General features: G+C 41.2%; 2 protein-coding genes across 2 annotated transcripts; one reads left to right on the forward strand and one right to left on the reverse strand.

The window, feature by feature from the left end:
• Window positions 1-3,251: 3,251 nt before the first annotated feature.
• LOC123320962 (anti-sigma-I factor RsgI2-like) lies at window positions 3,252-6,846 on the reverse strand. The gene is made up of 4 exons (XM_044908460.1): window positions 6,755-6,846; window positions 6,387-6,674; window positions 3,484-3,513; window positions 3,252-3,426 (listed from the first exon to the last, which is right to left on the reverse strand). The coding sequence occupies exons 1-4, from the start codon at window positions 6,844-6,846 to the stop codon at window positions 3,273-3,275; spliced, it is 564 nt and encodes a 187-aa protein (XP_044764395.1). The 3' UTR covers window positions 3,252-3,272.
• A 1,186-nt stretch (window positions 6,847-8,032) lies between these two features.
• On the forward strand, window positions 8,033-13,590 carry LOC123320963. The gene is made up of 4 exons (XM_044908461.1): window positions 8,033-9,676; window positions 9,747-11,300; window positions 11,386-11,518; window positions 12,467-13,590. The coding sequence occupies exons 1-4, from the start codon at window positions 8,180-8,182 to the stop codon at window positions 13,588-13,590; spliced, it is 4,308 nt and encodes a 1,435-aa protein (XP_044764396.1). The 5' UTR covers window positions 8,033-8,179.
• Window positions 13,591-22,746: the final 9,156 nt, after the last annotated feature.

The following is a 22,746-nucleotide window of genomic DNA, read 5'->3' on the forward strand; positions in this document are numbered from 1 at the left end:
ATACGTCAATGGTTTTGAATAGGGTTTTTTTTTGCTTATCAAGAAATAGTAGTCCCGTAGATCAGTTATGGCCCTTTTTGGGTTTCCATGATATTGTTCTGGTTTTTTTTACAGATAAATCCCCTTTGTATTTGTCAAGAGAAATGAGATTTCGATAATTAAGTATGAACGTTGACTTCTATTCTATCTGTCTATTATATTCGTCAATGTAAACTGTTCTTTGTTTCAGGCTCAGGTAATTTCTTTTGAAATTAATTCATTTCAATGAAACATCCTCTACACATCCATATAGCTCATGGAAAACTTCGAAAAACCGAATAAAAAAGTTACTTTCTTCCGTCATGAATTTCTTAAAATGGATTGCTGAAATTTATTAGAGAAAATAACGAAAAATTTTGGTTGCAGTAGCCTTTTTCTTGAGGTTGAAACTGGAATAATAATATTCGCGAGAGAACTGAAGCTGGCATATGGAATAATGAGAAAACAATATAAAAAATTACGGTGCGTAGCGTAGCGTTAGATCTATGACGCCATTATAACTAGTGAAACTGAAAAGAGCAAATTTTTCCAATTATCTGTAGGATATAAATAGTAGATGAATCCCTAGAACAATGTTCTTGAATGACAAAAAAAAGCAGGATTGGAAATTATTCTGGTTATAGTGAACCAATGTCTCAATAAATGAGAGGATGAAATAACTCAAAACAAACGAAATTAATTCAGGAACATAATACACATTGATATAAAAGTGGACAAACAAATCAACAGTTGTTGGTTTTCATATATCTGAGTTGATTTCGTTTATTTATCGCCCTTATTCGAAGGCTCACTTATTTGATATCCTCCTACTTAATTTTTGCTGATAATTAGTATATCTGGTCATATTTTGAAGTTTTAATTTTTTTTATACCGTACTTGGAACGGGATCTAACGTTGTCTTTTGAGTACACCTAACAATTTTTAATTTTTTTTCAAACCTAATGTTTCATTTAGAATACACTCTATATTCATTATATCAGACTTGCACTCTGAATTCATACATAACCTATTGCTTGATTGCAGGTCAAGAAGCGTTCAGTGGATTTTTTTTTGCATAGTACTTGAAACAGTACTAACTGTTAACTTTTATGATTCCCTATCAATTTTTATTTGTTTTAAAAATTAATGTTTCATAAAGAATATGCTGTAAATTCAAATATCAGACTTGCACTCCAATATTATGAATTTTCTATTTCTTGATCGCAGGTCAAGGAGCGTTCAGTCTTTTACGCATAGTATTTGAAACAGTACTGTTGTCTTTTCTCTACATCTAACAATTTTCAATTTTTTTCGAAGTTAATATTTCATTTTGAATATAGAGCGCGGGCTGGAGTTACAAATGCTACAAAAGTTTTCGTTTTATAGGTTTCTCCTTCTTCCTAAAAATCTCAATGTAGTCATTCACATTGAAAAGTTTGATATTAGGATCTTCTTTTCTTCTAATAGATGTCATATTCAGAATCTCCTTCAGAATGAAAGACCTCGTCAAGCGTTTTCTCAGATTTCCGTTCGACACATACTGCTTTTTTTCTCCAACATCGGAATTTATTTTCTTCACGACTTTTTGGCTATGTTCATCTTGATTACCTTCTCTTCTTGCAGCGTGAGTGTCGGATTTTTTCTGCGGAACTTTTCCTCTTTTTCGTTCTCCTACTAGTGACTTCAGAAAATTCCTGATTTGAACTGATCTCCTCGAGCCAATTTGTTTAGACTTCAATTTTTCCAATCCCATTCTCAAGATCTTCTTTCTGTCCATCTCGTCTTCCACAATGAAAAAAATATTCAAGTATGAAACGATAAAATTCGATAGTATCAAAGTTAAAAAATGTAAACCACAACACAATATTTGCAGCACGAAGCACATTCACAACTGAATACTATGTTCATCTACTCCGCTGTTATATAGCACGTCTACCATCCCTCCCTAGCACCCCACCACCCAATTGCCCGTTCCGTCGTCTGATTCGATATTAGATTGCTGTGACTTAAAATTTTCATGGAATAAACGTATTACATTCGTTCAATTTAACTGTCACACGTCGGACTGTTTGTTGATTTATCCTTAACTTCCTATGACCAATTTTAAAGTGTTACTTTTATTAGTTGTATGATGAGCCTTGAGAAAGGAACAAAATAAATATTTTGTTATTTTGTGATACTTGAGCTTAACACTAAAAATACCTAAAATTATAGAGTGTTTTATATAATTATGAGTTTATGAAACATATGCGAATTTAAATGATAATTGTCCAGAGTATTTTTCTTACAGAAAGAATATACTATATTACTGTTTATTTTTTCAAACGTTTCTGATGTTATGAAATGATAAAATATCAACAATTGAAAAGTATAAGTTATCGATACAGAATAACTATCTGGTTAAGCAAGTATTGAAGCGCATTAGTATTTCAATTCTTAAGTTTGTTTCAAATCTCGCTGCTCCAAACAATACTTCAAAATTAATAACTTCTAGAGAATTCTTTTTCATCATTTACATTCACGTTGTAAATGGTATACACGTTTTTCCTGAGGAAATGAAAACTATAGAAAGAATGTCCCTGAATAGATTTAACGACTCTGAAGTATATGCAGAAATCCATGTAGGTTCCTATATATAAGTACAGAATCGTTATTTTTTATTTTCACCCTAATTATACGGAGCACTACTATCTACTTCATGAATTTCATTTTCAATGTCTTAACCGGGAAACCAAAAAATTTTGAGTATATAATAATGAATAAATAAATAAATAAAGAAATGAATAAATAAATAAATAAATAAATAAATAAATAAATAAATAATTAAAATGAGATATTCTCATATTATAAGAGCTAAAAACTTGATTCCTCAAAAAACGGCATGGATTCCCCATCGAGTAACATGTGACTCTGGTGACATGACATTGAATTTTCCAAGATTTTGTAACGTACTTTTCACTTTGACGAATTTTTTTTTAAAGAATAAATGAAAATTATAATAGTTACACTGCAAACGGCAGCTGTTCGCCGGAGAACATTGATGGGTGTGAGGTTCTTTTCTTCAACAAATTTTGGGAGGGCGCCAATTAGTTTTAGTTCCGTTTAAAACATTGAATTCATGGCAAACTAATAAAACCACAAATCACAAATAAGAAGATGTTAAAGGTGAATGATGAAGAAAATATTCATAATTAAAATCCAGGTACTTATTTATTTTCCTGATGTTCAGAACAGTATCGGCACTCACTGAGTTCTTACTTAAGGGTTGGTGGAGATGTCAACTTGGGGATGGTGATGGCTTCGGTTTTCACAGCAATTGTTGATTCCAATATTTGGCGAGACGGCAGTACGGCAGCGAAATCGAGAATTTTTTCTTGGATGAACAAAATTACACCCAGTGAAAGAACCCTGATGAACGATTCAAAAGAATTCAGTAAAAATACAACAAATGATCGTTAAACTCACCTTTTAAAAAGGGTTCTCAAAGCACGAAATCTAATTTTTAATTGTTGTGATATGTGACTAATCAGTAAGATCACTAGTTTTTATTCGGAAACAAATCCCCTTTCGAGATTATGATCGTGGACGTTAGTCTTCATATAGCATCTGACTAAATTCTTCAAGAAATCCGTACGCTTCGCGATAAGTTTTTTATGCAATCTCGAATACACATGCCATCTCCAAACAAACATCTCCCCAATATTAAATCACACATAGGAAACTATAATACCAGTTTATGGATTACAAATGATTTGCGTTTCCTTGTACAGATGGTAGAATATACTAAACACAATGCTGGAGGAATTAATTCATCAAATTCATTCTTTCAATACCTGATTATAATTTTGTAATGCTACACCACCCCTCTCCGAACCAAAAAAAAAAATTGTCTTTGAAATGCAATTTTTTTTTTTTTTGACTAATTATCGACAAGAATGATTCGTCTATGATGAATATTTTAGAAAAACGTACTTTAAAATATGTACTCAACCAACTAGACTACTTATAATCTAAACGATAATATTGACAACTAACCTAAATAATCCTAACGCTGTGATAGACTTTTCGTACTCTGGCAGCTCCTTACGGTTGCTCGGGCGCCAGTGGGGCAATCAGTCAAACCCCACGTCTCTCACAGAATCCCCAAAGAGTTGGAGAGCCCAGGTAGACTTGAGTATCAGTGGAGAAGGGTATCGATGAAGACTAGGGCGGTAGCGTCTTCTAAGTGTCTGCTTTTCAACGGTCTTTAGGCGTCAGAAAGAGTACTTACCTCTTCTAACTAAACTCTTAGATGAAACTGATTTGATAAATAGACTCTCACTGGCAAAATAATTGGCATCAAAAATAAATGTTCAACTATTTATTTCTATTAAATTAGCTGTACACAAAAGAAAATAGACAGGTACACTAAATCGTGGACGTCAACGGCTGTGTCTGGTCGGCGCAGGACGGCTGGCAAAATTTCACTTCAGGAAAATGGACGGTTTCGGAAATATACGGAAGCAAGTCTCAACTAAACTAAGTGCAAAGAAACATGCACAGTTTCGGAAAAAATATACGGAAGTAAGTCAAGTTTCAATTAAACTAAGTGCAAAGAAACATGCACGGTTTCGGAAAAATATACGGAAGTAAGTCAAGTTTCAATTAAACTAAATGCAAAGAACGGTTTCGGAAAAATATACGGAAGTAAGTCAAGTTTCAATTAAAGTGAGTGCAAAGAAACATGCACGGTTTCGGAAAAATATACGGAAGTAAGTCAAGTTTCAATTAAACTAAGTGCAGAGAACGGTTTCGGAAAAATATACGGAAGTAAGTCAAGTTTCAATTAAACTAAGTGCAAAGAACGGTTTCGGAAAAATATACGGAAGTAAGTCAAGTTTCAATTAAACTGAGTGCAAAGAAACATGCACAGTTTCGGAAAAATATACGGAAGTAAGTCAAGTTTCAATTAAACTAAGTGCAAAGAACGGTTTCGGAAAAATATACGGAAGTAAGTCAAGTTTCAAGTACGAACGGTTTTAAAAATAATCAACGGAATTCAGTCAGGTCGAAATTTGAAAACACCAGTTCACCGGGGTACGCCCTCTATCTCTGTCTCGGTGGTTTGTCTATGATCCGGTGTCCTTCGGTCTCTCTCTCTCTCTCGGTGACCTCAAGCTGGCTGGCTGTCAAACAGCGGCCACAGAGTCCGGCGGTGAGGGTATTTGACGGTTATGAAATCCCAACTCTATGCTCGGCGAATCTAACCTATAACTATAATTCAAACGGTTGGAAATCGGGATGAAACGGTCAAATATTCAGGAATCGGAAAAATCAGGGGGGGCCCAACGTCCTCCTGGGACCCAAATGTCACCCTACGGTAACGGAAAGCTATATACGGCAGGAAATGGTCAATCTACGGTTAATTCGGATTTTCAGCCAAGCAAAAGTCTAGAGAGAATATTATTCCATGAAGGTGCAATGAAGCGGTAATAATTTCAACAATCACTTGCCTCAGATTTTCCTTTGGTTCGTAAGTACGGTTTTACTAACTTTTCACACACTCCACTCGTTCACCTCTCAACAACGATTCTCTCTTTTTTTCTCTTCACCTTCCAGGGCCGCGAAGAAATATCCCCTCTCTACTCGGAAAAACTCTCCCCCCTATGGGAAACTCACCAATCCATTGGATAAAGCAAAAATGATACGGTTATTCAATTGGCCCAGAAAAAGACAGAGGCAACGGATGAGAAGGAAAGCAGAAAAAGTTATGAGAACTTTTTCAGAGCAAACAAAAAATGGTAGAACGGAAAGAATTATTAAAATAAATGAATTCTGAAAACATAAGAGATACGGTCTTTCCTACTAACATGGACTGACCGGTGGAAAACTATGAACAAACAATTATCGGTAAGGCTCCTTTCAATCTAACACACAACTATTGTTATCGGTACAACCCCTATGACAGTATTACGGTTTTCTTCAAAAATATTTCGGTTATCAGGCATTATTATGCAAGTATCGGTTGAAAAATTTATTTTTGTGGCGGAGCAAAATCTGGTTCGTCACACCCCCCTCTGCCGTGTGCAAGAAAAATAAAACGGAGTTTTATTTTCTTCCAACCCTCCTGGGTTTTCGGTGTAATTTGCTGTAGTAGCCTGTGAACAAACCAAAGTTTCGGGGTTATTGAACTCGGAACTATTTTCTGGTATTGTGACCTAGTTCGCGGTACTTTGATGGTGGAAACGGTTAGCGCATCCACCATTTCGGTTGGTGAAATAAAAGATATTTTTCGGAACGGTATTTATTCAACGGAAATATTCAATTCAACGGTATTAACGGTTGCAACGGTGCTTTTTGTTTTTTTTTTTTTTCGGTAATAATTTAACGGTATTAATCTTTCACTTTCACCTTTCACCTTCTTTTTCGGTGGGGTCGGCAACGGTGTGGGCGGCGACGGTTTGGACGGTACCGGTATGTGCGTCGGTGCAGGCGTCGGTTCAGGCGTCGGTACAGGCGTCGGTACAGGCGTCGGTGCCGGCGTCGGTGCCGGCGTCGGTGCAGGCGTCGGTGTGGCGGGCCTCAACCGGAGATCCGGGAGTACGGCCTCTGCCCTGCTTCCTGAGGATCCGCTCCGGCTTGGGGTTCCTCGCTGGCTGACGGTGGTTAAGGGAGGTCTGCGGTCACGGTCGGTGGTTCGGGCACAGCAATCCCGTGATAGGACACCCACGCAGCCACACCTAGAACAAAATTTCACCCGCTCCCCTCTGCAGTGTTCTCGTCGGTGGCCTTCGTTGCCACACCGCCAACAGCTTCGGGGGCCCAACCCCAGGTAGACGTGATATCCATCGGTACCACTCACATTTTAATTTCTCTAGTTTTAGCACCAAGTTCACATTTCACACCACTCTATTAAAAGCTTATATACTTGTATTCACTCTCATTTTGTATACATGTCACCTCAGATTAACTTTACACCTCTTACGATCAGACTTCTCAGGCCTCTTAAGTTTCAGGTACCTCTACGCTCAAGTTGGACACTTCGAAGGCTTCTCATAGACCAGATCGAAATCCATCTCACTACACTTAGCACTCCGAACAAAGGAATACACTCAATTAACTCTCTTGGACAGACTGGTTTGTGATAATGCTCGAGGAGGTCCAATCTGATTTCAACTCAATAAGTATAATTTATTATACACTTTTGCATGTCTCTATTACCTGAAACTTATGATACCTTATTTATTTTCTCTAACGTTGTGAACTGCTCTTCTTGTTTCATCTCAATTATGAATACTATTCATTAATTCTTTCTACGTTTACAATATTTCATTTCTCTACATTGCATTTGTAACACAACTCACCTCAATTTATGTACTCTCATACAACACCTTCTGCTTTTCTAATAGATTTGCTATTCCTGTAAGCGTTGGTAATCATCTCTCTACATTACATTTGTAACACAACTCACCTCAATTTATGTACTCTCATAAAACACCTTCTGCTTTTCTAATAGACTTGCTATTCCTGTAAGCGTTGGTAATCATCTCTCTCTCATTCTGTCTCATTATACCTGTCTCACTACATTACATATCTCTAACTTCTCAAGTTGTCACTGCAACCTTCTGTTTTTCTGATAGCGAGACAGTTTATGAAATCGTAAACTCTATCACTGTAAACGTTGTGCTTGCATGATAACACTCACATCAATTCATAACTATCAAGCTCAATTATTATGCAACTCAAAATACATAGACATGTTTTTAAGTCGATCTATCTCAATTCTCTCAATTCTTATCAAACACATAATAATTGATCTTGTTACTCGATACATGAAATTCACTCAACCTGCTCTTTCACTCAAGCAAATACAACGTTGATTTTCTCATTAAAACATTACTCTCAAATTCTCTCGACAACTTCTCAATAATTGTAAATAGGTTCACTCTGTTTAGATGTTGTATATAATTTTACTTCATGCGAGTGTCTATTTATTATGTGACGTGTTTGATATACAATAAAGATTTTATTTTACCATCTCCAACTCAATCATTTGGTAACAGTCCACTTTTAAGTAATTGCCAAAAATCTCAACACCCAGATTTTTGAACATTTGGTCCTTCGGGCCGGATGGTTGAGTTGGAATAATCATTCATTCATATCACATTCTTCTCAAAAGGTCATGTCTCAAAAGTCGGGAAGATCTTCTCCATCTCCAAAAGAGGATGACGCTCAACTCCAGGTCCCTCCTACTCGATCATCCAGATCTTCCACATCTTCGCAGCCTGATGTGGGACCTCAAACTCGCTCGGCTGGTCTTCCCACCAACCTCAAATTGAAAGTCGCTACTCAACTGAGTAGACTACAACTCATGAAGGACATCTTCTCCAAGCTGTCCAACATCTCAACATGGACTGTGCAAGACCTGTCACACACTCAAGAACAGCTGCAAGACCTTCATAAGAACTTCTCAAAGACTCACTCGTATTTTGAGTCAGCGTGGCCTGAGTCTTGTCTCGACCACGAATACTTCGCATCCTCAGTCTTCTTCGAGGAATACTCTCTATACCAATCAGCCATCTCGAAATTAATACAACTCAATATGTCACTCAATCCTGTGGATTCACAGCCATCCACTTCTGCTCAAGCCCCTCAGCCTTCTCAAACTCGTCCTCGATTGCCTGACATCTCAATTCCCACCTTCTCAGGCGACTTCTCAAAATGGCCTGCATTCCGAGACCTTTTTCAATCACTCGTGATCAATAGCACCTCAATTTCTGACATTGAAAGGTTACATTACCTTCGCACATGTCTCTCTCACGAACCTCTCGACGCCATCTCTAGTCTTCCCTTAACGGAAGTCTCTTTTCCCATAGCTTGGAAGAAGCTTATGGATAAATATGAAAATAAAAGGCTGCTCCTCTCTTCTCAATACTCAAAACTTCTCTCCTTCTCATTGGCGAATCAGAAAAATTCTACCGCCTCATCTCTTCGTCAATTTATTGACAGCATCGTCAATCCTCTCCAAAGTTTGAAAGCTCTAGGTGAAGATCTAGAGCAGAATAACAATCTCTTGGTGTTCCATATCATCAATCGTATGGATCACGCCTCTCGCACTCATTGGGAAACTCTCATCTCCTCTAATAACGAATTTCCCTCCTTCGCTCAGTTGATGGAGTTCCTCCAATCTCGCTCCAGAGCTCTAGAATGGACTGAGTCCAATCAGAGACAGTCACCTCAAGAATCCTCTCGCTCTCGCACAACAGTGCACACCATCTCTCAAAAGGTTACTGCTCCAATTAAACCTTCTCCTCCACTCATCTCAAGCAAATCGGCCTCCTCGAACACTCCAATCTCGAAAGTCTCTTCTATGCCGGGCTACACCTGTGATGATTGTGGACGCGACCACTTCGTTGCAGATTGCCCTCGCTTCTCCAAGCGCTCACCTCAGGAAAAAGCTGATGTGGTGTTACTCCGCATCCTCTGCTCTAACTGCCTCGGTAGACATCATCGCCACTCTTGCAGAACGACAAAGATCTGCAAAATCTGTGGAAGTCGTCATCACACTCTTCTACATGATGCTCCTCTCAGCAGTAAACCACACTGCAAAGTTCCACCGGTACCCCCTCGAGTGCTTCCACAATACGCTCTCACATCTCAAAAATCTGCTCAAAGGGAGGTGAGTTCTAGCAACTCAGCTCTAAAGCCTTCAAAATAGTTCGAAGAAGCGTTGAATTATTTTTCTTCAGCTACCTCAACCACGACTCAACACTCTTCTCGCCACTGCCATCGCCCATCTCATCACCTCAACAGGATCACACACGGTTCGACTACTCATCGACAGTGGATCCGAGCTGACCTTCATCTCTCAAGATCTAGCCAGAAAACTCAACATCTCTAGAAGGAAGTCGCATGTTGTAATTGTGGGAATTCATGGAAAGACTTCTAAGACACAAGGATCTCTCGCCCTCACTCTCAAGTCGACGTATGACCATCAAACCATAAATATTGATGCTCACATTCTCTCATCATCTTTCTCTAATTTGCCTTCCTTCTTTACATGTTTTCAGCAATCTCTACATCTCCAGCATCTCAAGTTAGCTGATCCAGAATACCACATCTCAAGAGCCATCGACATCATTTTGGGTGCTGATGTATATGGCTCAGTTGTTCTTCCTCAGATGAAAAAAGGCCCTCCATCATCTCCAATCGCGCAACTCTCAATCTTCGGCTGGCTAATCCTAGGACCTGTGTGTCAAGAACAGGAACGCCTTCCAATCCAATCTCCAATGTTTCATACTGTTCAAGATGAAGACCTACATCATCTCCTCACTAAGTTTTGGGAACAGGAAGAAATTCAACCAACGTCTACGTCACATCTCACCTCTGACGAGCAAGAATGTGAAAACCACTTTGTCTCCACTCACTCTAGGCTCTCCTCAGGGAAATACATGGTAAGATTACCATTGAAATCATCTATTGACGTCTTAGGTTCTTCCAGACAACGAGCCTTCCGATGTCTGCAAGCCTTGATTCGGAAATTCGACAAGGATCCTGACTACTCTCTGCTCTACCACCAATTTCTCGATGAATATGAACTCCTCCAGCACATGCAACCAGTCTCGTCAGAAAAGGTCAACTCAAGATATTTTCTTCCTCATCACGGTGTTCTCAAAACAGACAGCTCTACAACGAAACTGCGAGTAGTCTTCAACGGCTCCAGCCCCACCTCGACTGGCATTTCTCTCAACGATATTATGCACACCGGAGCGAAACTGCAACTCGACGTGATAGATGTTCTTATGTGGGTGCGTAAATTTAAATTTGTCTTCTCTACAGATATCACAAAGATGTACAGACAGATTCTGGTTCATCCTGATGATTGGGATCTTCAAAGCATCCTTTGGCTCGACTCAAACAACAACGTGAAGACATACCATCTCACAACGGTCACATACGGAACTAGATCAGCTCCATTTTTGGCAATCAGAGTTCTTCTCCAACTTCTCAAAGATGAGGGTCACAACTTTCCACTAGCCATTCCTCCATTAACAAAAGGTCGTTATGTTGATGATATTTGTGGTGGAGCAGATACTGAACATCAACTTCTCGAAATTGCCAAACAACTCCAGAACCTTTGCATGGCGGCCGGCCTTCCGCTAGCAAAATGGCAGTCAAACATCTCAAGTCTCTCTCACGTCACTCAAGAGGAAGAATCAACACCCACTCCAATCTCATTCGATGAAGGTTCTCACTCAACTAAAGTGTTAGGTCTAATCTGGTACCCTCAAGAAGACCAAGCGGTCAGTTCTATCTCATATTGCTAAAATATTTGATCCACTCGGTTTAGTCTCCCCTGTTACGATTAGGGCTAAAATATTGTTGCAGGAATTATGGCTCCAAAAGTTATCATGGGACGAACCTCTACCTCAACTACTCCAACAGAAATGGTACGACATCAGTGAAGATCTCTCCAGGCTGGCCAGCATCACAATTCCAAGATGGATTAACACTCAAGAGGGTTCTTTCATTCAACTCCACGGCTTCTCTGATGCATCTCAACTCGCCATTTCAGCCGTTCTCTACCTTCTCGTTGGAACTCCGTCCAAGGAATGCAAAGTTACAATGCTTTGCTCCAAAACCAAAGTATCGCCTTTAAAACCACTCACAATCCCGAGACTCGAATTATCAGCTGCTCTTCTTCTCTCTCGACTCGTTAATTATGCGCATAATGTTTTAGCTCTCAACATTCACTCTACCACTCTATGGACGGACTCCTCAATCACTCTAGCTTGGATCAACACTCACCCTTCACGTTGGAAGGACTTTGTACGGAACAGAGTTGCAACAATCCAAGATCTAACTCCAAGGGCCCATTGGAGGTATATTTCCGGCAAAGACAATCCTGCTGACTGTGCATCACGAGGGTTAACTTCATCTCAACTTCGCAACCACTCGCTATGGTGGACGGGACCACCATGGCTTTCCAAGTCAGAAGATTCATGGCCAAATCGTCAGCCGGCACCGACAACCGACCATGAATCAGAAGCAAGACCAGCCATCTCCATACTCACCTCCACTACGTCAGACTACTCATGGGATCTCATCTACAGGTATTCCAGTTTGAATAAATTGTTAAGAATCACCTCTATTTGTTCAAAGGTTCTCGCACGACTCCAACGCAAGCTGGATCCAGCACACCTCACACACCTGACTTCAACTGACTTGGAAGCATCTCGAATTTTTTGGATAAAGGCAACTCAAAAAGTCTACTTTCCATATGAACTCAAGGCTCTTCAATCACAGACTTCACTTCACTCTTCTCATGTATTCAGTAGACTTACTGCATTCCTCGACAACAATGGTGTAATTCGTGTAGGCGGACGAATTTCCCATTCTCAACTCGACCCAGATAGCAAGCATCCAATTATTCTTCCTCGACACTCTCAATTTACTTCTTTGGTTATAGATGAAACTCACCGAAAAACTCTACATGGAGGCACTCAACTCACTCTAGCCACGATACGTCAAAGGTATTGGATTATTGGAGGAAGAGCCCCAGTTAAATCCCATATACTGAAATGTGTTCTGTGTGCAAGGCACCGTGGTATTCGCGCTCAACAACTCATGGGACAGCTACCAGCATCTCGAGTGCAGCCATCTCGTCCATTCCTCCACACCGGTGTAGATTATGCTGGTCCACTCACTCTCAAGACATGGAAAGGAAGGGGTTCCAAAACACACAAAGGCTGGGTTTGTGTCTTCGTCTGCTTTGCCTCCTCAGCAGTTCATCTCGAAGTTGTAAGCGATTATTCAACTGATTCCTTTCTCGCTGCCTTTCGCAGGTTCACAGCAAGACGAGGAATATGTCACACTCTATACTCGGACTGTGGAACCACCTTCATCGGCGCAGACACCGCTCTCAAGGAACTTTTCACCAAGGCTTCCAGTCAAAATCAGACCCTCTCCAATCTACTCCTCAATGAAGGCACTACATGGTGTTTCAACCCCCCAGCAGCTCCTCATATGGGTGGAAAATGGGAGGCTGTCGTCAAGTCATTCAAGCACCACTTCATTCGAACTGTCAAGGATGTATCCTTCACATTAGAAGAAATAATGACTCTAACTTCTCAAATCGAAGCTATTCTCAACTCAAGACCGCTCGAACCGCTCAGTGACGACCCTGACGATTGCATAGCTCTCACACCTGGACATCTCCTCATAGGCGCTCCATTAACAGCTGTTCCAGAACCATCTCTTGAACATCTCTCCACCTCTCGACTCTCAAGATGGCAATTTGTTCAACAACGAACTCAACAGTTTTGGACACAATGGTCATCACAATATTTGCAACGCCAGCTTTCCATCTCAAAATGGCACCATCCTCGCAATGACGTAAAGGTTGGTTCTTTAGTTCTAATTACAGATGAACGTACACCTCCCTGCAAGTGGCCTTTGGCAAGAGTTCTCGATATGCACCCTGGGCATGACGGACTGACAAGAGTAGTCACCTTAAAGACTCCCACTACAACTCTACGTCGACCCGTTGCAAAGTTATGCATATTACCAATCCTGGTGGACTCTGAGGATTGAAAGCAGTCTTTTCGCTCCAGTTATGGGTGGATTGAGTAGCTCAGACACTGGAGTGATGGATTGCCTCAACTTCCTCACAACGGATAATTCAAGAAGATCCACTCGATTATAATCAACTACGTTAATTATGGCGGCCGGAATGTTAAAAATTGGAGGAATTTTTAACCCAACTCTACCACTCAATGCACATCTTTAGCAACTCAGTGACTACGTTTATCGTTACATGCTTCTGTGAACGTAACCTTAAAATCGCTGTCAATCAGCTGTTCAAAAAAACCGGTGGAACCTGTTGAATCTGCTCAATTTAATTCATTCTCTTTAGATTCTTCGTTCGCTCAAGTGAATTGGAACTTGGTCTAAATTCTTAACGTGATTTTTAGTGCACTCTCAACTTTTTTCAATCAGCTCAAATCTAATAATATTATTTTATATTATACTAATCAATCGATCAACATCTCAAAAAGGTACAGTATTTTTTCACTCAACAAAAAATGTAATCATTTTTTGCATGTGTCACGTTAGAATATCATTCTACATAATTTTCCTCTCAACATTCACTCCATCGCTATGCATTTTCTCACAATTACATTTGCAATATTCTGCTCTACATCTCTATCTCATATTTGCATGCATATTTTCTCAATTTTCTCCAAATCTCTCAATCAACCACGTGCTCAATGTACCTAACTGCTTCAACCTTCTCAAAATGCATCGATATTCCACTCGCTTAAAATCACATCATCTCGAAAACCACTCACATTTTAATTTCTCTAGTTTTAGCACCAAGTTCACATTTCACACCACTCTATTAAAAGCTTATATACTTGTATTCACTCTCATTTTGTATACATGTCACCTCAGATTAACTTTACACCTCTTACGATCAGACTTCTCAGGCCTCTTAAGTTTCAGGTACCTCTACGCTCAAGTTGGACACTTCGAAGGCTTCTCATAGACCAGATCGAAATTCATCTCACTACACTCAGCACTCCGAACAGAGGAATACACTCAATTAACTCTCTTGGACAGACTGGTTTGTGATAATGCTCGAGGAGGTCCAATCTGATTTCAACTCAATAAGTATAATTTATTATACACTTTTGCATGTCTCTATTACCTGAAACTTATGATACCTTATTTATTTTCTCTAACGTTGTGAACTGCTCTTCTTGTTTCATCTCAATTATGAATACTATTCATTAATTCTTTCTACGTTTACAATATTTCATTTCTCTACATTGCATTTGTAACACAACTCACCTCAATTTATGTACTCTCATACAACACCTTCTGCTTTTCTAATAGATTTGCTATTCCTGTAAGCGTTGGTAATCATCTCTCTACATTACATTTGTAACACAACTCACCTCAATTTATGTACTCTCATAAAACACCTTCTGCTTTTCTAATAGACTTGCTATTCCTGTAAGCGTTGGTAATCATCTCTCTCTCATTCTGTCTCATTATACCTGTCTCACTACATTACATATCTCTAACTTCTCAAGTTGTCACTGCAACCTTCTGTTTTTCTGATAGCGAGACAGTTTATGAAATCGTAAACTCTATCACTGTAAACGTTGTGCTTGCATGATAACACTCACATCAATTCATAACTATCAAGCTCAATTATTATGCAACTCAAAATACATAGACATGTTTTTAAGTCGATCTATCTCAATTCTCTCAATTCTTATCAAACACATAATAATTGATCTTGTTACTCGATACATGAAATTCACTCAACCTGCTCTTTCACTCAAGCAAATACAACGTTGATTTTCTCATTAAAACATTACTCTCAAATTCTCTCGACAACTTCTCAATAATTGTAAATAGGTTCACTCTGTTTAGATGTTGTATATAATTTTACTTCATGCGAGTGTCTATTTATTATGTGACGTGTTTGATATACAATAAAGATTTTATTTTAACATCTCCAACTCAATCATTTGGTAACAGTCCACTTTTAAGTAATTGCCAAAAATCTCAACACCCAGATTTTTGAACACGGTTTTTTACATTTCAGACGGTACCTCTCCAAGGGAGGACTTCAGATCCTTGATGTGAATGTGTCGGAGAATCTTACCACTGCCATCCTTGATGTCATATACCACAGGAGATACTACCTTCATAACGGTATACGGTCCGGAGTATTTCGGAGCCAATTTGGCTGCAATTCCCTCCACTGCGGAAGACAAGGGATGTTCCCTTCGGTATACTTGGTCTCCTACTCGACATCGCCAGTCCCTCCGACGTAGATTGTAGTAGTGGCTCTGCTGGGAGAAAGCTCGTGCCAATCTAGATCTGACAAACTCATAAGTTTCGGTGAAACGGTTTAATTTGTTTGCATGCAAAGCAACTTGCGGTTCGGTATCTGATTCGGTGTCTGGTTCGGTGTATTCCTTTTCATCCCGGTTGGCCATCTCGGTTAGATACTTGGCGTTCGGTGAACGCATCTCCCTGCCAAAATTCAGGAATGCTGGGGTGTATCCGGTCGACTCCTGCCTTGCAGAATTTATTGCGAATGTCAATTCCTTCAGATGCTCATCCCAGGTACGCTGATCCTTTTCACAGAACTGGGCTATCATTGTTTTGAGGGTACGGTTGACTCTTTCTACGGGGTTACATTGGGGAGAATAAACTGGTGCTAAACGGTGTCGGATCCCAAGGTCTCGCAGACTTCCCTTGAACAATCGACTATCATATTGTGAACCATTATCACTGATCACGGTTTTCGGGCACCCAAACTTCAGGATTACATCCTCATATAAAGCCTGGTACACACCCTTTGCGGTTGCTCTTCTAAGGGGCCTGGCCTCCACCCATTTCGAAAATCGGTCCTGCATCACAACTAAATAACAATTTCCCTTCCTCGAACGAGGAAGCGGTCCCACAATATCGGTGCTAACGGTATCCCAAGGTTCTCTTACCACATACGGATGCATTTTTCCAGGGGGCTTCTGTTGCGGAACTTTGTACCTCTGACACGTACCACATTTACGGACATATCGGGCTATTTCCTTGAACATTCCTGGCCAATAGTAATTTCGGGCTATACGGGTTATGGTTTTCGCTATCCCCAGGTGTCCAGCGGTCGGTCGGTCGTGGTTTTCCTGTAAAATATCTATTCGGTCGCCCTTTGGAACGCATAGCTTCCAGGGACTGCCGAATTCAGGCTCGGTAAAATCATCAGCATCCCAAAAATGGCGGTATAATTTTCCGGACACAATACTGTAATCGGGAAACTCTGCGGGATTCGCTCTTACCTCAGCCAATTTCTTTCGGTACCATTTACAACTTACAGTCTCCTCGGTCAGACATATAGTCTCGGTGGTCGGTAACGGATTTCTGGATAGACTGTCTGCTACACGGTTGAGGGCTCCTTTCCGGTACTTTATCTCGAAGTCGTATTGCTGTAGAAATATGCTCCATCTCGCAATTCTTCCGGTGGGAGACTTGATAGATTGCAGCCATCGCAAGCTCATGTGGTCGGTTATAACGGTAAAACGGTAGCCTTCTAGATACGGACGCAGCTTGTCAATGCTCCAAACTATTGCCAGACATTCCTTTTCTGTAACAGAGTAATTTTTCTCTGGACCTGACAAGGTCCTGCTAGCATAAGCGATTACTTTTTCCTGTCCATCAACGGTCTGTGTCAAGGCAGCTCCCAGTCCTGCATCGGATGCATCGGTTTGAAGGACGAACGGTTTTGAAAAGTCCGGACAGGCCAATACCGGTGAGTGGGTCAATTTCTGTTTCAGGGTCTCAAAAGCGGTCTGTTGGGCGGTCTCCCATTTCCAGGTTTGCTTCTTCTTGAGTAATGCGGTCAACGGAGTCACAACTTTGGAGAAGTCTTCGATGAATCTTCGGTACCATGAAGCAACACCAAGGAAACTTCTCAATTCTCGTACGGATTTCGGTGCAGGCATCTCATTTATGGCTGAAATCTTATCAGGATCGGTACAAATGCCGTCCTCGGTTACTACATGTCCCAGATATTTCAATGATTTTCTTACAAACTCACATTTTTCCGGATTTAATTGCAGGTTGGCCTCCCTGAGGCGGTGGAAAACTTTCCTTAGGTTGTAAAGATGTTCGTCCAATGTCTCTCCAAGAACTACTATGTCATCCAAGTACGCAAATGCATCCGGTTCCATCTCAGGGCCAATAACTCGGTCTAAAAGACGTTGAAAGGATGCCGGTGCGGAATGCAGACCAAAAGCCATTACTTTGAACTGGAACAGCCCACGGCCAGGGACGGTAAATGCGGTGATCGGTCGACTCTCGGGGGCTAACGGTACCTGCCAATAACCCTGTTTCAAATCAATAGTGGATATATACTTGGCTTTTCTCAACTTGTCTAAAATTCCTGAAATATAAGGCAACGGATAGGCATCTTTAACGGAGACATTGTTGACCATTCGGAAATCTATACAAAATCGGGGTTTACCATCCTTTTTCTTGACAATTACTATCGGTGAACTCCACGGGGATGAAGACGGTTCTATAATGCCTTCGGCCAGCATTCGGTCGACCTCATTGTTTATTATCTCCTGCATCTTCGGATTTTGGGGACGGTAACGTTGCTTGATCGGTTCGGTGCCTGGTTTGAGTTTAATTCGGTGTTTTATCAGTGGAGTTGTTCCTCGGAGATTTTCGAACGCCTTCAATTCGGTCTGTAGAAACTCCTCCAGCCTGACATTCTCCTCTCCACTCAGATTCGACAAAAGCGGTCCTATCGCATGTAGTTGTCCTCGGTTCTCTGGCTCGCTGAGCCGGGCTTGGATGGACCTTCCATTCAGGAAACATTCGGCGGTTTGGAGATTGATTGAGAAGTTGTGTGTCCTCAGTATATCCATTCCCAGTACAACATTGATCGGTAAATCTGAAACTAACAACAATTTAGCTTCCATAATTTCAGACCCAATTCGGACCGGTGCGGTATATATTTCTTTAATCGGTATTGAACTTCCGTTAGCGACGGTGGTGGTAACGTCCCTAACATAATCCGGTTGTATATCCACTACCCTGCAGTAGGCGGCCACTTCACTTCTGATAAAGGACCTGGTGGCTCCGGTGTCCAACAGTGCTGGGAACTCCTTGTCTCCTACAAAAACATTAATTATCGGACGGTAATCGGTAGGTTTTTCTCTCTCATGGACCGAGGATGGGGTTGCTTGGAACTGACGTATCCCCGGTTTCGGACAGTTCCTTAGTAGTTTAACGGACACTTACAATCCCTAGACATGACACCCCTCTTACCACATCGAGAGCAGAACAGCAGCGGTTTCGAGGTGCATTGTGCTCGGAGATGACCCTTGCCACCACATCTCCAGCACTGGGGTTCGGTTGACGGTCGGTTCGACTTTTTCGGTTCATCCTGTCGCTGGGGTATTGCAGAGCTCTGAGCTACTTTCGGTTTTTCAGACGGTTTGGTGCGGTTCGGAGTGTTCAGGTGCATTCCGATCGGTTTGACGTTCGGTGGGAAATTTCGGAAGGTAAGATGCGGTTCGTTGATGAGACTCTTTTGGATCGGTGGCGAAGCATAGTTAGCGGTTTGCCATTTGACCAATTCAAAAACTTTTCCTTTTCGGAGCAGTTCTTCTATGGTTGAAGTCGGTTGGAAGGCCAGGGCGGTTTGCAGTTCTGGCAGTAAACGTCGTCGGATGATATTCACCTGTTCTTCCTCGGTCGGTCGCTTTACGGTCAGCTTCTGAAACAGGTTTTGCATTCGAGTTACATACAACAAGAGTCGTTCATCGGTTCCTTGAGTGCGTTTCTTGATTTCTTCCAAAAGGATGTCCTCGTAGTCGGGAGGAAGAAAGGCCTCTCGGAGTTGTTCTTTGAAATCGGTCCAGTCGGTGAAGGTGCCTCTCCGGGGAATGTACCAGTCTCTTGCATCCCTACGTCACAGCTCGTATATTGACTCGAATAACTGTTCGTGGCTCACCTTTCTAGCCTCGGCAAGATACTCAGCCTCCTCCAGGAATGAGGTCACACTGGTTGACCCATCGAACGTCAGGTTCCATTTCCACACAGGAACGGTAGGAACGATGGAATGGTCGGTGGTTTTCGGCGGTTTCATCGGCGGGTATTCGGTCGTCAGTTCGGCTTTCTGGTCGTCGGTCCTTCGCTTCTTACTTCTCTCATCCCAGCGGTATCGGTAGGAGATGAGGCAAATGAAACTCTCCTGGTTGATTCGGCAAACTCCCTCGTTAATCGCCTTGACTCAGGGGATGTTATCAGCGGTCTGTTTTCCTCACTGGTTCGGTCGGTTGGCAGTGCTTGTTCAACGGTAAATGGGAGGATGTCGGCGGGCGGTCGGTGGTATGAAGGTTGTTTCTGCAAAAAAGTACGTTCAATTGGTTCGGTTAATAATCTGCAAACTTCTTGTCGGTTCTGCTGCAGCCGGTCATCATGAGTGGTCGGTCGGGATATATCACAATCTTCTCCCAATTTCAACAAGTCTGCTTCTCCAACGGTGGTTGAGCACGGAATCAGACCTGGACCAAGTCTAGATGCGCAGTCCGGTAATTCCTGGTCAATCAGCGACGGTGTGCCGGCTGACAGGTTCTCTGGAATACCACCTAACCAGTGAGTATTCTCCAGCAATCTCATAGCCATCTTCAGAGAGTGCTCCAGCTCGGTTTTCTTGTGAAGCAGACTGACAGCTTCCGGAGATAGACTTCTCAGTCGGCCTTGAACGTGCAGTAGCCGGCTCCTAATGCGCTGCAACTCATTGTCTCTATTATTAAAATCGAACTCACATATTTCTCCCATCAAGTCGAACAACTTGGCACCACAAACCCCAATTTCCTGTGCCTGGTCAATTTCATCTCTTGGAATGAACGGTATGTCGGAATGGATGGCCCTTCTCAGTTGAGCTCTTTTCTCCTGAACGGTGTGTCCCACGGTGCAGCCTCTTGCCTCTAACTCCCATGTAAGTTCGTCACTTTTCAATCGGTTGACATCCATTTTTACGGTACCAGAAACTCAGAAGAAAGATTTACAATATGTACTATACGGATATATGCCAGAAACAAAGAACGGTTACCAATTTGCCAGTGAAGAGTATTTATAGAAAACGGTACGGTTACGGTAACAGGAACTACTCACAGAACAGCAGAAGTCCCTGCTCGGGCGCCAGATGTGATAGACTTTTCGTACTCTGGCAGCTCCTTACGGTTGCTCGGGCGCCAGTGGGGCAATCAGTCAAACCCCACGTCTCTCACAGAATCCCCAAAGAGTTGGAGAGCCCAGGTAGACTTGAGTATCAGTGGAGAAGGGTATCGATGAAGACTAGGGCGGTAGCGTCTTCTAAGTGTCTGCTTTTCAACGGTCTTTAGGCGTCAGAAAGAGTACTTACCTCTTCTAACTAAACTCTTAGATGAAACTGATTTGATAAATAGACTCTCACTGGCAAAATAATTGGCAACAAAAATAAATGTTCAACTATTTATTTCTATTAAAATAAACTGTACACAAAAGAAAATAGACAGGTACACTAAATCGTGGACGTCAACGGCTGTGTCTGGTCGGCGCAGGACGGCTGGCAAAATTTCACTTCAGGAAAATGGACGGTTTCGGAAATATACGGAAGTAAGTCAAGTCTCAACTAAACTAAGTGCAAAGAAACATGCACAGTTTCGGAAAAAATATACGGAAGTAGGTCAAGTTTCAATTAAACTAAGTGCAAAGAAACATGCACGGTTTCGGAAAAATATACGGAAGTAAGTCAAGTTTCAATTAAACTAAGTGCAAAGAACGGTTTCGGAAAAATATACGGAAGTAAGTCAAGTTTCAATTAAACTGAGTGCAAAGAAACATGCACGGTTTCGGAAAAATATACGGAAGTAAGTCAAGTTTCAATTAAACTAAGTGCAGAGAACGGTTTCGGAAAAATATACGGAAGTAAGTCAAGTTTCAATTAAACTAAGTGCAAAGAACGGTTTCGGAAAAATATACGGAAGTAAGTCAAGTTTCAATTAAACTGAGTGCAAAGAAACATGCACAGTTTCGGAAAAATATACGGAAGTAAGTCAAGTTTCAATTAAACTAAGTGCAAAGAACGGTTTCGGAAAAATATACGGAAGTAAGTCAAGTTTCAATTAAACTGAGTGCAAAGAAACATGCACGGTTTCGGAAAAATATTTCAACTAAGGCAAGACACAATTGAATGAAAAGTACGAACGGTTTTAAAAATAATCAACGGAATTCAGTCAGGTCGAAATTTGAAAACACCAGTTCACCGGGGTACGCCCTCTATCTCTGTCTCAGTGGTTTGTCTATGATCCGGTGTCCTTCGGTCTCTCTCTCTCTCTCTCGGTGACCTCAAGCTGGCTGGCTGTCAAACAGCGGCCACAGAGTCCGGCGGTGAGGGTATTTGACGGTTATGAAATCCCAACTCTATGCTCGGCGAATCTAACCTATAACTATAATTCAAACGGTTGGAAATCGGGATGAAACGGTCAAATATTCAGGAATCGGAAAAATCAGGGGGGGCCCAACGTCCTCCTGGGACCCAAATGTCACCCTACGGTAACGGAAAGCTATATACGGCAGGAAATGGTCAATCTACGGTTAATTCGGATTTTCAGCCAAGCAAAAGTCTAGAGAGAATATTATTCCATAAAGGTGCAATGAAGCGGTAATAATTTCAACAATCACTTGCCTTAGATTTTCCTTTGGTTCGTAAGTACGGTTTTACTAACTTTTCACACACTTCACTCATTCACCTCTCAACAACGATTCTCTCTTTTTTTTCTCTTCACCTTCCAGGGCCGCGAAGAAATATCCCCTCTCTACTCGGAAAAACTCTCCCCCCTATGGGAAACTCACCAATCCATTGGATAAAGCAAAAATGATACGGTTATTCAATTGGCCCAGAAAAAGACAGAGGCAACGGATGAGAAGGAAAGTAGAAAAAGTTATGAGAACTTTTTCAGAGCAAACAAAAAATGGTAGAACGGAAAGAATTATTAAAATAAATGAATTCTGAAAACATAAGAGATACGGTCTTTCCTACTAACATGGACTGACCGGTGGAAAACTATGAACTAACAATTATCGGTAAGGCTCCTTTCAATCTAATACACAACCATTTTTATCGGTACAACCCCTATGACAGTATTACGGTTTTCTTCAAAAATATTTCGG

Source organism: Coccinella septempunctata, chromosome 9 (genome assembly GCF_907165205.1).
Source record: "Coccinella septempunctata chromosome 9, icCocSept1.1, whole genome shotgun sequence".
NCBI lineage: Eukaryota > Metazoa > Arthropoda > Insecta > Coleoptera > Coccinellidae > Coccinella > Coccinella septempunctata.

Bases quoted from the DNA above. Each gene is read 5' to 3' on its own strand.
- LOC123320962 (XM_044908460.1), bottom strand. From the start codon at position 6,846: ATGGATATCACGTCTACCTGGGGTTGGGCCCCCGAAGCTGTTGGCGGT. The intron at 3,514-6,386 runs GTTAAATTATTA...ATTAAAAATTAG, and splicing joins GAAAGTGAAAGATTAATACC to ATTTCGTGCTTTGAGAACCC. The intron at 3,427-3,483 runs GTGAGTTTAACG...ATCGTTCATCAG, and splicing joins TTGAGAACCCTTTTTAAAAG to GGTTCTTTCACTGGGTGTAA.
- LOC123320963 (XM_044908461.1), top strand. From the start codon at position 8,180: ATGTCTCAAAAGTCGGGAAGATCTTCTCCATCTCCAAAAGAGGATGAC. The intron at 11,301-11,385 runs GTCAGTTCTATC...ATATTGTTGCAG, and splicing joins ACCCTCAAGAAGACCAAGCG to GAATTATGGCTCCAAAAGTT. The intron at 11,519-12,466 runs GTTCTTTCATTC...CTTTGGTTATAG, and splicing joins ATGGATTAACACTCAAGAGG to ATGAAACTCACCGAAAAACT.